The sequence below is a fragment of the Aethina tumida genome, chromosome 7, assembly GCF_024364675.1.
Source record: "Aethina tumida isolate Nest 87 chromosome 7, icAetTumi1.1, whole genome shotgun sequence".
NCBI classification, from domain to species: domain Eukaryota; kingdom Metazoa; phylum Arthropoda; class Insecta; order Coleoptera; family Nitidulidae; genus Aethina; species Aethina tumida.
In genome coordinates, this window is record NC_065441.1 from 1,901,804 (window position 1) to 1,915,692 (window position 13,889).

Consider the following 13,889-nt stretch of genomic DNA (forward strand, 5'->3'; position numbering starts at 1 on the left):
TTTGTACTTTTATATTTAATAAAATTGGTTGAGACTATAGTAATTTTTATTTTTGTCTTAACATATAATTGTATTATTGTATATTGTATATATAAATGTTATTTTCCTAATTATATAAAAATGTATAACATATAATACAATAGATTATTGTGTAGTTTGAATATATTATAGATTCCGATATAGAATGAATAAATACATAGATGAGTATTTTGGAAATGTCAGATATTAAGGATGAATTGGTAAACCACTAAAAAAAAACAAAATTGTATGTAAAAATTTTATATGTATATGCGTTTTTTGTGTTAAATTCCTAAAAAATGACACAAACAACTACGCATAATTTATAAAATATTTAACTCGAACATTATACAGTCGACTGTTCACCCAGGAGAATTTCTGTTGATCGATTTCAGTTGCCTGTAAAAAATTAATCAAATTTAAATAGTTAATGTTAACACAATTACGTTTGGCTCGGCAGATTTATAGTCATGCTCAACTCTTGTTCCCAATCCGTTTGCCTGGAACTTGACTGTAACAATATCATTAATCATATCGTCCCTTTTTATAGAAACCCATTACTTCTATTTTGATGTCGTCCTTCCACATCTTCATCATATCCAAAACGTTGTACTCGCTCAACCTAGACTTCTGCTTCTTCTTCGACAGCCAAGGATGCTCCAAAATCAAGGCAGCGTTAAACCGATCCGTCGGAGTCTTACGCAACATACCCTTCAATAAATGCACCGCATCTTCGCTGATCACAATCGACTCATTTGAATATGTCGGTTCTGAGTTGACGATGTTGTTGATTACCTCGCTCTCAGTTTTGCCAGAAAACGGTTTCTTGCCCAAGAGCATCATGTAGGTGATCACGCCCAAGGACCAGATGTCGCACAGCTCGCTGTACCCTTTCTCTTCGCAGATTTCCGGTGCTGAATTAATCGATTGGGTTATTTAAATTATTGGTGAGTTTGATGGGTTACCCATGTAGTAAAGGGTGCCGCAGAACTGGTGGATCATGTCCTGGTAGCTGCGACCTGTTCGCACCAAGCTTAGGCCAAAGTCCGACAGTTTTACGAATACCTCGTCGGATTCTTTTTCGTTTATAGTCAGCAAGATGTTTTGCATTTTTATGTCTCTGTGTACGATATCTATAAAAAGGTTGGCTAAAAGGCCATTACGGATGGAATAAGGGTTTTTTTTACTGTTTTTATGTAAATAGGCAACAGCATCTACGATATCATAAACAACAATTTTAACGGTTTTATCGCTAAGTGGGAACTTATCCTCGTAGTACTTCTGCAAAGTACCGCTGCACAACTCGAACAACATATACAACTTCATCGAGGTCTCGAAGATGGCTTCCAATTTAATAATATGCGGATGACTGACGAATTTCAATATTTTTATTTCCTGCTGCAGTTCCGACCACTTCTCCAACTAAAAACTCGAGTCAGATTTTTGCCCCATTGGACGTGAGGAACGTGTACCTTGGCTTTGGTGACGATTTTCATCGCCCATACTTTCAGCGTGTTCTTCTCCGTCACCTCGATCACACGTCCGAATGCTCCCTGACCGATTTCCTCTTTGAAGAAGAACAACGCATACAATTCGTTGGCGTCTTTTAATTTCTGATGTTTTACATAGCGTTCTGCCAATTTGACCTGGACACGCGTGTTCAGAGGGTTCACGTGAACAAAGACGTGGTTGTACTTACCTGTTTTTGGTCGAGTTGCCCCGCCGGATCTAATTGAGCCTTTTTCATAGTATAATTTTATGACAAACGCGTAGATTTGTCAGTTGTTGTCATTTTGCATAAGTGTGGGCATTATTTTACAAAGCTAATAATACGTGAAAGATTAAGCCGAAATGGACTGATTAATTTCTTTACATTAGATGTACCAAAATGATCTTGTGCGCAACAATATAAGAATACAACAATATACAATTTTTTTTAAATTAATTGTTAATTGACAATTTTTATGGCCAGTTTCTATAGATTAAAATAAACAAATTATATAAAATCAAACATTAAACCGACTAAAGTCAGATGTCGAAGGCCACAACTATAAAAGACGCGATCAAAAAATGGGAGGAAAGACATCCTGACGAGCAAATTTCGGAAGCCCTGGAGGTCGGCTTTCAATTTCAGTGGCCTCCGATCGAAAAAATGGATAACTCATTGGCAACCCTCACCAATTGCCAAAAATTAAGCTTGTCTACTAACATGATCGAAAAGGTGGCCGGAATCGGAACTTTAAAACATATAAAAATCTTATCACTAAGTCGCAACTATATCAAATCGTTCGCGGGAATCGAAGGTTTGGGCGACACGTTGGAACAATTGTGGATTTCGTACAACTTGATCGAAAAAGTAAAGGGGGTGCAGGCGTTGAGAAAACTGAAGGTTTTGTATATAGCTCATAATTTAATTAAGGATTGGTCGGAGGTTGTGAAGCTGAACGACCTTGCACAGTTTGAAGATTTGCTTTTTATTGGAAATCCTTTGCATGAAACATATGAAGAAAGTGTTTGGAAGGCCGAAGCTGCGAAAAAGTTACCGAATTTGAAAAAACTCGATGGGGAACCGGTGTTAAGAGATACTTAAAATGATATAACTATACTGTAAAATTTATATAATATATTTTTTATTATTTTTATTATTACTCACTGTTTTTCTTTATTAAAAACATATTAGAAGTATATAATCTAAAAAATATTTATGAATATTTCATTCTAATTTTAAAATTTTATTTTAAATAAAAACAGAAGTAAGCACTGGTCTACTTTACTTTTAGGCAATATCTATATTTCATCCATTCAATCAGGAAACATAAACTCATTTCACCAGATATGGTACAAATAAATATCTATTAAGTGTTAAATTTGAAAACAAATGACGGACAAATGCTCTGACATGAAAAAAAATGAATACTGTTCGATGTCATTGAGACACGTTATTTTCAGACCGACGTTCATGTTCTACATTCTATTTGTAAAATGATATTTGATATGATATGATATTTCATCATATTATAGCATCCTATAATATGATGAAATCGTACATCACGACATTCTCTGTTAGAGATACTTTATATTTACTATACAATTAAATAATAATTAAGATATACTTTAAAGATTATTTAAAATTAAAACAAAAGAGTTAAGTTCATGTTCAACATTTTATTTGCAGTAACATGTTGATTATGACATTTCATCATTTACAGGCTGTGTTACAACTTCTGTTAGTAATATTTTATATAAATTACACAGATTATTTGAAATAAAAAATAGAAGACGGTCAAAAAATGTCACCGAAATAAGTTATTTTCAGCCGTATGTTCATGTGTCAACACTTTACTTGCAGTCACATGTTTATTATGACTTTTTGTTAAGTTATTAATTTGGTGATTTATACTATACCGATAGAAAATGCGTTTACTCCATCTGAATCTTGAGAGACTCATCATACACGACAGAGACATAAGAAGTCTCCCGTTACGTGGCCACCACTATACACATAGAAAAATGTTTGATAAAAGGATATTTAAAATAAAAATCATTTGTTTCTTAACATTAAATTTTATTAGAAAATATACAAAATCGTTCATTTAGAAAAAACATTAAGATATAAGTTAATATTAAAAAATAAATACTGCTTAAACACTCAATTGAAAACATTGAAAAATACTTTGGTTTTATAAATGTACATCTTAAATCATCGCCCCTTTGGCGACTAGTAAAAATTAACTAACACTGGAATTAATACGGCCTAAGCTTATACACTCATTACAAATAATTATACATGTATAAAATTTGGTCGTACTATAAATTATAAATATATGTACACTAATACAATAAAGACTAGATAACAAAACCATTTTATAACTAAAATAATCATCTAAACAGAATTTTCTTAAATGTCGATCCAAAATTACAAAATTTCAATAAGCTAACTTTAAAATGGATTTTCTTACAGATCACAGAATTGGTTTTTAAAAACTCTAAAAGCCACAACGACAACAACAAAAGTAGTCGGGCGGCCGTACAAACAATACTTTATAGTCGATGAGATCATAAAATCTTGATACAAGAAATACAAAAAATCCTTTACCGGGAGATCAATAGAAGAAAACTAAAAACACTGTCTTTTTCCATTTTCCATAAAAAATAACACCTTCCTTAAAATCCGTCAATAAAAAAAAACTACGAATGCTTAAACAATTAGTTAACAAACGGGCGCAACAACAATCCATCAACAACAACGTTAAAAGTAGATGTCCTCCACTTCAGTGGGTGTGTCCGGCCCGTACTGCGGGCTTTCGTAGCCCTTCGGCGGCGGATGCTGGGGCGAACTGGGAGCCGCCTTCGCCACCGCATTGTCGACGAACGAGACCAGGAAATCGACTTTGCTGGGCAGCAGGTTGATCATCCTGCAGATGTCCGCCACTGCGATTTCGGCCGAGGGCAGCTTGAGGCCGCGGATGGCCGAGCTTAGGCAAGCGCCTGCGATCAACGATGGCGGAGCCTGGACCAGTGCCGGTTCTGGAACAAAATGAAATATTATTAGTTGTTGTTGACGTTCTCACACCGTCACATAATGGGGACGGGGTCCTTTACAAATTGGGGTGGAAACCGCTGTTTACATAACATCTAGGTAGAAAGTTTTGTTGAAAAACTGTTTGTTCTATTGAACAGGAAAAAAAAGGAAAGTGCACGTGTGATGGAAAAAATGTTCACATCCACCTACACATTGTGACCTTCGTTTCAGTACCTGAATTTGGCCCAATTACCTGGTTGATAAAAGGTAGGAATTCGCAACAAAAACCAGGTAAAATAATTGTGTCGACATTACGAAAAACAGTCGCAAACGCACGGCATAAATTTGAATCAACTGATTCCTGACCCCTCAACCGGGTTTTTTGTCGTCTCGCATCGGACGGGGCGCTTTTGTGTGTGTCGTTGCCCCCATTGTTGCGCAAGGATCTTTCCTTCAACCCTCGACAGACGGACAAACCGGGTCTTACGACCCCTTGTACGAAAAGAAAAAAAAAAACGTCTCCACCATCCGTTACGAGGATCCGTTCCTCGGGAACGTGCCGTTAAAAAGATTTTGGCCAGATAAAGGAAACGAGCAACACACACGTGCTGTTTAAAAATTATTCCCAACCGATGCGTAAAAGACGGAATAAATTAGAGAATCAATTAGGCCGAATTGTGTGCTATCGCGGGGTGGCACGCTTTCGAAGGTGGTTGGTTACGGTCGGTCGCGTTTTCTTACGACATATCGGTCCGCCGTTTGAAAGACAGTTGGTGCGACCGGTAACGAAAGTGCACGTTGAGGAGAAATAATTAACGACGGCATGGGAAACTGATAGGGGCTTCGCCCCCGATATTTCCTTCAGACTAGTCGGTTCGCAAACGGATTATTACATAGATGATTGCCTGTACTGAGAAGGGCAACAAAAGGGAACGTCTAAAGACAATTTAACCGTATTAATTTTATTATTTGTGCAATAAATCAGCATTAAGTATTTAAAGATGTTGTGAAATAAGTATGGCACCCGTAGACGATTAAGAGCGGATCGAAGGTAATAAATGAAAGGAGGACTGTCAGTAGGAGGGTGAATTACGGCCCTTGAACCGAGACAACAAAAGGCGTCGTTGCAGCGCCGTTTTCTCGGCGTGCTCCTTTAGAAAACTGGTCGGGGTTGTGGATGCATTGTGCAATCTGCACCTGGCCATTTTCGGGGGGGTCACGGGCCCGCGACGTCGTCCAAGATGCTGCGACAATACCGTCTGGCATCCATAGGCATTGTTCCGGGGCTTTTCCTTGACTTTTGTCACACAGAAATCACATCTGCGTTGTCTTGAGGAAAAATAAAGGCCAGATGTGAGAGACGATTTCTTATCGTTGACAGATGTGTTATGAAATTTTTCAGAAAACTCTCACCCCGGTCGTAATTGCGTGCGCCCCAACAGGTGCTCGATAGACCAGAGAAGGAAAAGCGAACGTATTAAAATGCTGGAACCTTATTTGACCAACTGACTCCGTCGATCGACGGGGTGAATTATATTTTTATTTAATGCGGCAGGTGGAGCGACACCGAAAACACAACACAAAAGTCGGGCATCTGTTTGATTACCGTCCAGATCTCGTTTAGATTCCGACGCAATTAGGGAATGATTTTTTTTCCTAATGCACGCATATCACTGGATTAATTTTTTCCTCATTGTTGTGCTCAGGGACAGCTGGGATAACTTGCGTAAGCCCGGAGGCGGTGTCGTCTTTGTGCGATCCCCTCGTGCCATTAAGATTAAGACGCCATTGTCCCTGACCTGGGCCAACGTCTGCCCAGATGCATCTCCTTAACCTTCCCGAAGTTGTGGGGATTGAATTGGAAATGTTGCCGGTCGGGTGAGCGAACGGTAACAGGAAGTTGGGTCGCGCGTTTCGGTGTCAAGCCATTATCTAGTTTCAAGTCCGGCGACACCCCGGAAAAGCCCCGGATCCAGATGCCCGCACGCAGCTGCGAGGGGTGCCAGTCAATGACTCCCGTCCGCCAATAATGACTGGAGTTAAAAACAATCGATGTGCATTATTAACCGTTCATCTGTAGTTTTATAATGTTTAGGTGTGGAGGGTGTTTTCGGCGTAGGATTTTTTCGTCGCACATGCTCGACGGAAAGTCGCGGGGTCGAAGACGGTAAATGGATGCGGTGTAATTAGTCGGACGCGAGAGCAGGTGGCGGACATGGGGCAGCAGGTAGTCGTGTGCACCTTGCGACCGGCCCGCGAGATCCCTCTAATGACCCCCCGACCCGTACCTTCCTCAGCATCTCAAATCACGGACGACAGATGCTGCAAGAGTTGGCCTTTTTTGTTTTCCGGACGCGGGTTGTTTGTAAACACTCGCGGACATGTGCTCATGCCGGAACAATCAATAGTTAACAAATATATATCAGTTTTGAAGAGTAATTATCTAAAAATTGTGAAATATTAAATATCTAATAAATTAAACACATTTTTCAATTTAAATTAATTAAATACCATAAAACAAATGTATAATATAAAAATTATAGGTATAATTAATATTTTAAAATTGACATACATCAAAAGTGAAAGCAATGAACTAAAATGTTTTTTACAAATTATTGAAATAAAGTCTTTTCTAAATAATTAAATATTTTATATTTTACATTTTACATTTTTAATACTAATAAAAATCATTTAATCAAGTGATAATCTAAATTATATTATTTAAATTACTGAATAATTTAAGTAAACATTTAATACATTGGTATAATTAATAAAAATTTAGTAAATGATTAAATAAAGTTATCCAAAAAATGGAAAATATTAAAGATTTAGTGAAGTAATTTATTCAGTTTTAAAAATTAAACAGTATTTTTAAGCAGTAGTAAATTAAACAAATTCTGTATTTCTTAATCCATATGAAGAATAATAATTAGTTAAAATGAATTTATAAATAAATAAATGTTTGAGTTAAAAATAAAATGAATAACTAAATTATTGAATTTTACAATATACTTCTTTATCTGGGCACATTGGAAATCATTGTCATCAGCAAAACTAATAAAAAAAGCAATTTGGCACTAATGATTTTTAGATGTTGTAGATTGTTTAGTCTACACATTAAAATTAAGTCGCCAAAAGAAATCAATACTAATGGTCATTAATCTGAAATCTACAAACTTGTAACAATCGATACTCTGAGAGAATTCTTTTAATTTTCCTGCAGAATTTTATATTTTTGTCTTAAAATTTCATTAAAAACATAAAAAATTTGTTAAAATAAAATTTTTAATTGTTTTAGGGTTCAAATTCTTTGACTACAGATAAAATTTCAGCCGAATTTTTGCCTAAAATTGACGAATTTTATGGCCGGATTAAAAACAGTCCTCAACGAAATTCGTGCGTTAAAAAAACACGTTCGTTTTTCAGTACCAGGTGTTTGGCGTTTGGGGCCGTCCACCCCTATGACTTCTCGACTATCGGTATGAAGGTTCCTTGGCATCGAGGTTAAGAAACTACGATAGTAAACATATGCCATTGCTCCTTGTAAATGTTTAGGGGCAGGTGGTCGACGGTTTTTCCATCTCTCCCTTCGAAAAAAAATAATAAACCTGTTGTCTTCAATGCGTTTTTTATTGGCTGCTGACCCCGGCGGAATTAAAAAAATATTAATATCGCGCCCCTTTCCACGCGCTTCTGGACGCTGACAATGAAAGTTTAATGTTCATGTGTCACGTTCGGAATAATTGGCGACGGGGTGAATATTTTAAACGTTTTAACTGTGACAAAGTTATCAAGCAATCAAAATTAAATACGTGTGAAAATGTTAGTAAAACATAACTGTATTTGTTTCAGTTAACTTCAGAATAATTATTGATGAAGATTTTGAATAAAAGAAGAAGATGAAAAGGACTTGCAGCTTGAAACATCAAAGTCTAGTTCAAAAACTAGTTGAACAACCCAACTCCTAATTTTGCCATGCATAGAATTATTGAAATGTATAATTTTCAGTAACTAGTTCAAAAACTTGTCCATTGTAATCCCCACAAAACATTATTCAAATGCCACCACGTGGCGAAATAGTAACCCTTTAATCAGTGCTAGTAGAACGCTCCACCTTCGCTCTCCTGCGGCCCTTTCAGGACCAGTTTCGCCACCCGACAGATGCTCTACGCGTTTCTCCATTCGCGATTACGTCGGATTTCGCCAGGTGCTCCTACATGCATGCACATGTTGCGCACGGGGACATTTAACTTTTTAAAGAGCTTTGTTCGTGCAGGACTGCCACGTGGACGCAGTTGATTCACCCAGCAAAATGCAGGAATAAGCCTCTTTCTTTGTTGTGGGATTTTTTACTTGATTATTAAAGAGTTGTGATGACAACTGTCGGTATTGATACCGATAGTGTTATCTAATTGTTGGGGGTGTTGTGAAAGGTGCACTTTCAATGGCTACATTCATTTGCCTTCTGTTTGTTCAAAAATTTGTGTTTATCACAGGAGTATCTAATGGGAATAACACAGATTATTCGAAAATGGAACTTATCAATGTACCAAGAAATCAAAATGTTCAATTTTCAAAGAACACTTTTTTCCAATCCATAGAATCGAAGTTATACAAACAAAACGAGGTGAAAAAACAAAATTGTTGACCAGTTCGTGCAACTAGTGTGACGCATTCAACACGTTTTTACATTCGAACGCCTTGCCCCCTAAATTTGGGTGCTCCGGCATTTCGCCCCCGTTGAAATCCGGCGAAACGACCACCTGGAACGCACTTCAGCAGGACGAAAGCTTGACGCAGATGTTTGTCGGTGGGGTGACTTATGGAGGCGTTAATGGTCAGTAATTTTTCGGCGGTCAATTAACGGGGGGGTCGCGAAATTTATCGGCCCGGTCAATTGGAAATGATGGGCCATTTTGGCAGCATCCGGGCGTTAATTTTTATTTATCTAATGGGATATTGATATGGCTTATAATTTGAGGACAATGGTTTTTCGGTACTTACCGGTATAGCAAACGTGGACCAACGTGTGGGCGTGACGTCTGATAAGGGTCGATTCGTGACCCCAAGACGACCTTTCGATTATGTGATCGATGTAATCGAATCCGGTGATCGAGGCTATGTTCCAGCTCAATTTCGACAGCACCAATTGCTCCCAAGCCTGAAAATAAAAGTACCGTGTTGTTATTCAACGTTATCAACCCCTTGATCGATACATATACGTATAAAATAAAATAGGTTTGTGACTGTTGGAGCATTCACAAAAGGGGTTAATGGCCAGGTAAGTCGCTTTCAAGGAAACTATCCGTTTCTCACGATTTTTTACACGTTGGCTTTTTTTCCTGGGGGGTAACTCGGGACGGATAGACAAAAGAACAATGATCCGAGGGGTGCAAAGTTAAAGATTAAGGGTATCCAAATTGCAGTAACGTATTCCAATGAATGTTGAATGAACGTTGATTTTTGAACATCAAGTATTCGACCAAACAAACACAAAACGTCGGGCGGTGAATGTGAGATTGTTGTTTGATGTCTGGGCAGTTGTCTAGACTTAAACTGGGTCATGGCTTTCTCTTTTTGCGATTTTTTAAGACCGACGATTAATTGACTAACGTGCTGTTCGGTCTGGCCGTGAAAACATTGTCATCTGTTGATTGTTGTGTCATGAATATTCATGCTGTAACTTCTTGTACAGTGCTTCATAAAGGATCCACTATAATTTCGTTGTATATTCATAAAGAGTTGTAGTTTCCTTGACAAGCTTGTAACCGGCAATAAAATAATATTGTAAATGAATTAATTAAATTTACAATCTATATTCCACAGATATTGATATTTTTTAACAAATTTAATTGACCATAAAATAAATCAAAGATTAAATAATTCCACGTATTTCTCAATTTTTTTATACCTCGATTAATTATTAAAATTCTATCAACAAAACTAATAAAAGTATTGTAGTTCAATAATGACCATTATTACCAATCCAAATTCTTGAAGTAACTGTAAAAAAAATAACAAAGTGTAACACGCAAAATGGAACGGGGTAATTTCAGCCCAAACCCACCATTAACAACCCCCCAAGCACAAGAAAGGTAGTTTAACGGTCTTGTTAGAGGAAGACGAGTTCCTTCCGAAGGATAATAGCACTCATCAACCATCAATCAACCCATCGACTGAAAAAAAGGGTAACAAAAACCGTGGCGCATCCTTTTCCTTTCAATGATCCGCCAACCTATACCTCTTCTGTTTAATAATCGGTTCCGGTGCACGTATGTAAATCCAGTTCCGTCCGGTTAAGGACGAAAAGGGTCCCGTATTGGAACCGATTTTCTGAACGGTGGGAACGTGTTAAAGGTTAAGATCGTCCCGTTGAGGAATCCTACAATAAATGGGACCTTTGCGTAATGGAATTTCGTCACCTGCCTTCGGTACCTTCGCCCAGAAAACTGTGGGAATGTTTTAAAAACGGACAAAAGCTACGGGGACCTGCATTGTACGTGAATTGATTTGGGTTATGAGTTTTGCGGACAACAACCACTTCAACTTTTGTATCCAAATACAGACAATAAACGGAAACGGTAAAAATCTTAGATATTAGCCGGATTCGGCTGCACATCCTGTTAATCAAACTAATCCATTACTTCCCCAGATCCGACTGGCGATTACGAACCCCTTTCAGAAAAAAAAGGATGTCGCCGTCTTGGACAATATCACGTAAGTAATAAAGTTGACAATATAACTATACATCCGGAGCTACGAAAGAAAATTATCTGACCATCTTCGTGTTAGTTGTGCCCCGGGGTCAAGGAGTCATTATTACTGATGGTCGTTTTCCTGGATCGTCTTACCGCAAATTGGGCCGCGTATTACCGTGCCCAACTACCCTACATCCTGGGTTGATGGCACCCTTTCTCCATCGATATTAGAACAAACAATGCTGCAGATGATTTAGTGTAAGCCCCGATTAAAAACGGACGGTAATTAGAAATGCGGTTTTTCAAGAGGGGAACTTGTGGGAATTAGAGCTAGATCGTTGTCTAGACGGAGTCCTAGATGAGTCGACCCTCTCGACAGTCGCGAATTCCTTTTATGTGTGGACCAGCACAATGCGACAATAGGAAAATAAGAAAAAATGGGGTCTAGACGGTATTGTCTAGGACCCATTCGCCCCAAAGGAATCTAATTTTGCATGTGGGAAGTGCTGAGTTAATAAGAGAGGACAATTGTTGCGTTCCGTTACGTTATATTTGGGGCAAATGTCTGTTACTCGGCACCATTGTGATGATTTTGCATGTTTATCAGGAGAAAAAATAAGAATTGTATATGTAACAAGTTCCCACTTAGCTTCTTTATCTATTGTTGAGATTCCAGAATGGGACCTTTTTGCCCTTAACCGCGAAACCGGAAAGGAAAAGGATACCGCATGTTTTGTTACCCTTTTTCAGTCGATGGTTGATTGATGAATACTATTATCCTTAGGAAGGATACTCCTCTTCCTCTAAGAAGACCGTTATACTGCCATCCTTGTTCTTGAGGGGTTACTTCAAGAATTGGAATTAGTTAATTTATTCCAAAATGATAGATAGAAGACTCAGCCAATGGTTTCTTTGGTTTGTAAGAATTTTTATCAAACACTGTACAAGAAACCATGGCAAGAAAATTGATAACACGATACTATATTATATATAGGGTACTACCATTCTTGCTCTTGAGGGGCTACTTCAAGAATTGGAATTAATTTATTCAGAAATGGGAGGACAGAAGACTCAGCTAATGGTTTCTTTGGTTTGGTAAGAATTTTTATCAAATACTACAAGAATCAACGGCAAGAAAATTGATGGTACAATACTATATTATATATAGTATCCTACCATTCTTGTTCTTAAGGAGTTACTTCAAGAATTGGAATTAGTTAATTTATTCAGAATTGGTAGTCAGAAGACTCAGTCAATGGTTTCTTTGGTTTGGTACCATACTGAAGTATAAGATTCTGAATAATTTTGTTTGAGAGTACGTTAAATAAAACATTAATACCAAGAAGAACTCTAGAAGAAGTTAAGTTAGTCTTTTGAATTGATTTCTCTCCTATAATCATTATTAAATGACAGTTGTTGAATGCCAAAAAATGTTTTCAGTTACATAAAGAATAAGGTACTTACCACAATATGATCATAGGAAACACTGTAATCTGTGTAGGCACAAAGAAGATCGACTGGAAGAAAGTTGGTGCTGCGCATCTTTGACGCAATCAGAAGACAAGTGGCCGCCAACAATTGAAATTGCTGTCTTTTAATGTCGCACTCGCACAAGAATCTGTCCATCAGATTGATGGCCAGAGGCAGTACCTGGTCTTCGCACGACTGTTCTTCGCACACCTAAAACAACAACATTCAATCAATTTCTTCTTCAATTTGAATGTTTTGAGAGAGGTGACACTGATTGAACTGTTATGTCATGAACTTACCTCAACCATCCAAGTGGTGACCACCTTCCGCATGAAGGGCTGGATGTCGGTCTGCACCTCGGTGAAGTAATTGCACTTGGGCATGTACAACACCTCGTCACGCAACATTTGAACGACGACGCGCGGGTCGCCGAATATCGTACGGTCGCAGGTCGCGGTCGCCGGTTCCTCTCTGCAGGACAAATCCATCGCGCACTTGATCTGAGTTTCGAAACAGTACTGTAAACACACACGTTGCGATTAAGATGCTGGAACGTCGAACACAGACACTGATGGTTTATGGACTGTTGACTGAGCGGGTGCGTGTTTCGGTTTTGTTGGGGTGGGCGCACGCGTAGTGGGGTGGCACCTGGGTGTACTACCTGCTGCATGGACAGCTGTTGGATTTTGGTCTCGATTATCCTATCGGGAGGTGGGAGAAGAGGACGCATCTACTAATTTTAATTCGTGTTCAATTATTTTATGCACTTCTTTCTTCTGTATATCTCTTTGTTCAATTTAGGATTATTATTAAATTAGATTAGATTTGGTGGTACTAAAAAAATTCCTTTAAATATTGTTTAAAAGTACTATGTGATGTATCATTTCTCATTTATTACCTTAATAATATCTAAAAAATATTGTATTTTTTTTTAATTTTAATTTGTTTTAGTTCATTAAAGAATATGATTGTTGATGTAGTTAATACAATTTAGACACATAGTTTTCCAACATTTCATAATAAAATACAACTAACAACAAATGTATAGTGTGTGTATAAAATTATAGGCAATATTTGGAAAAATTAATTGTCATGTCAAAATCTTAATAAATATTTATTGTAAAATAATTAAAACGGGATTTCCTACAATGATTGTGAAGTACCTGCTTCAATATTAAATT

At 37.6% G+C, this 13,889-nt stretch overlaps 3 protein-coding genes across 3 annotated transcripts; 1 reads left to right on the forward strand and 2 right to left on the reverse strand.

Moving 5' to 3' along the window:
- Positions 1–263: 263 nt before the first annotated feature.
- LOC109601054 (serine/threonine-protein kinase 33) lies at positions 264–1,905 on the reverse strand. Its single transcript, XM_020017257.2, has 7 exons — positions 1,718–1,905; positions 1,491–1,664; positions 1,206–1,440; positions 984–1,151; positions 580–932; positions 465–529; positions 264–417 (listed from the first exon to the last, which is right to left on the reverse strand). Exons 1-7 carry the CDS (start codon positions 1,763–1,765, stop codon positions 381–383), a joined length of 1,080 nt encoding a protein of 359 aa, XP_019872816.1. The 5' UTR covers positions 1,766–1,905; the 3' UTR covers positions 264–380.
- Positions 1,906–1,991: 86 nt separating this feature from the next.
- On the forward strand, positions 1,992–2,666 carry LOC109601052 (dynein axonemal light chain 1-like). The gene has a single exon (XM_049969679.1). It carries the CDS (start codon positions 2,051–2,053, stop codon positions 2,606–2,608), a length of 558 nt encoding a protein of 185 aa, XP_049825636.1. The 5' UTR covers positions 1,992–2,050; the 3' UTR covers positions 2,609–2,666.
- A 922-nt stretch (positions 2,667–3,588) lies between these two features.
- LOC109601059 (G1/S-specific cyclin-D2) lies at positions 3,589–13,462 on the reverse strand. Its single transcript, XM_020017265.2, has 4 exons — positions 13,008–13,462; positions 12,703–12,918; positions 9,545–9,701; positions 3,589–4,545 (listed from the first exon to the last, which is right to left on the reverse strand). The coding sequence occupies exons 1-4, from the start codon at positions 13,194–13,196 to the stop codon at positions 4,268–4,270; spliced, it is 840 nt and encodes a 279-aa protein (XP_019872824.1). The 5' UTR covers positions 13,197–13,462; the 3' UTR covers positions 3,589–4,267.
- Positions 13,463–13,889: the final 427 nt, after the last annotated feature.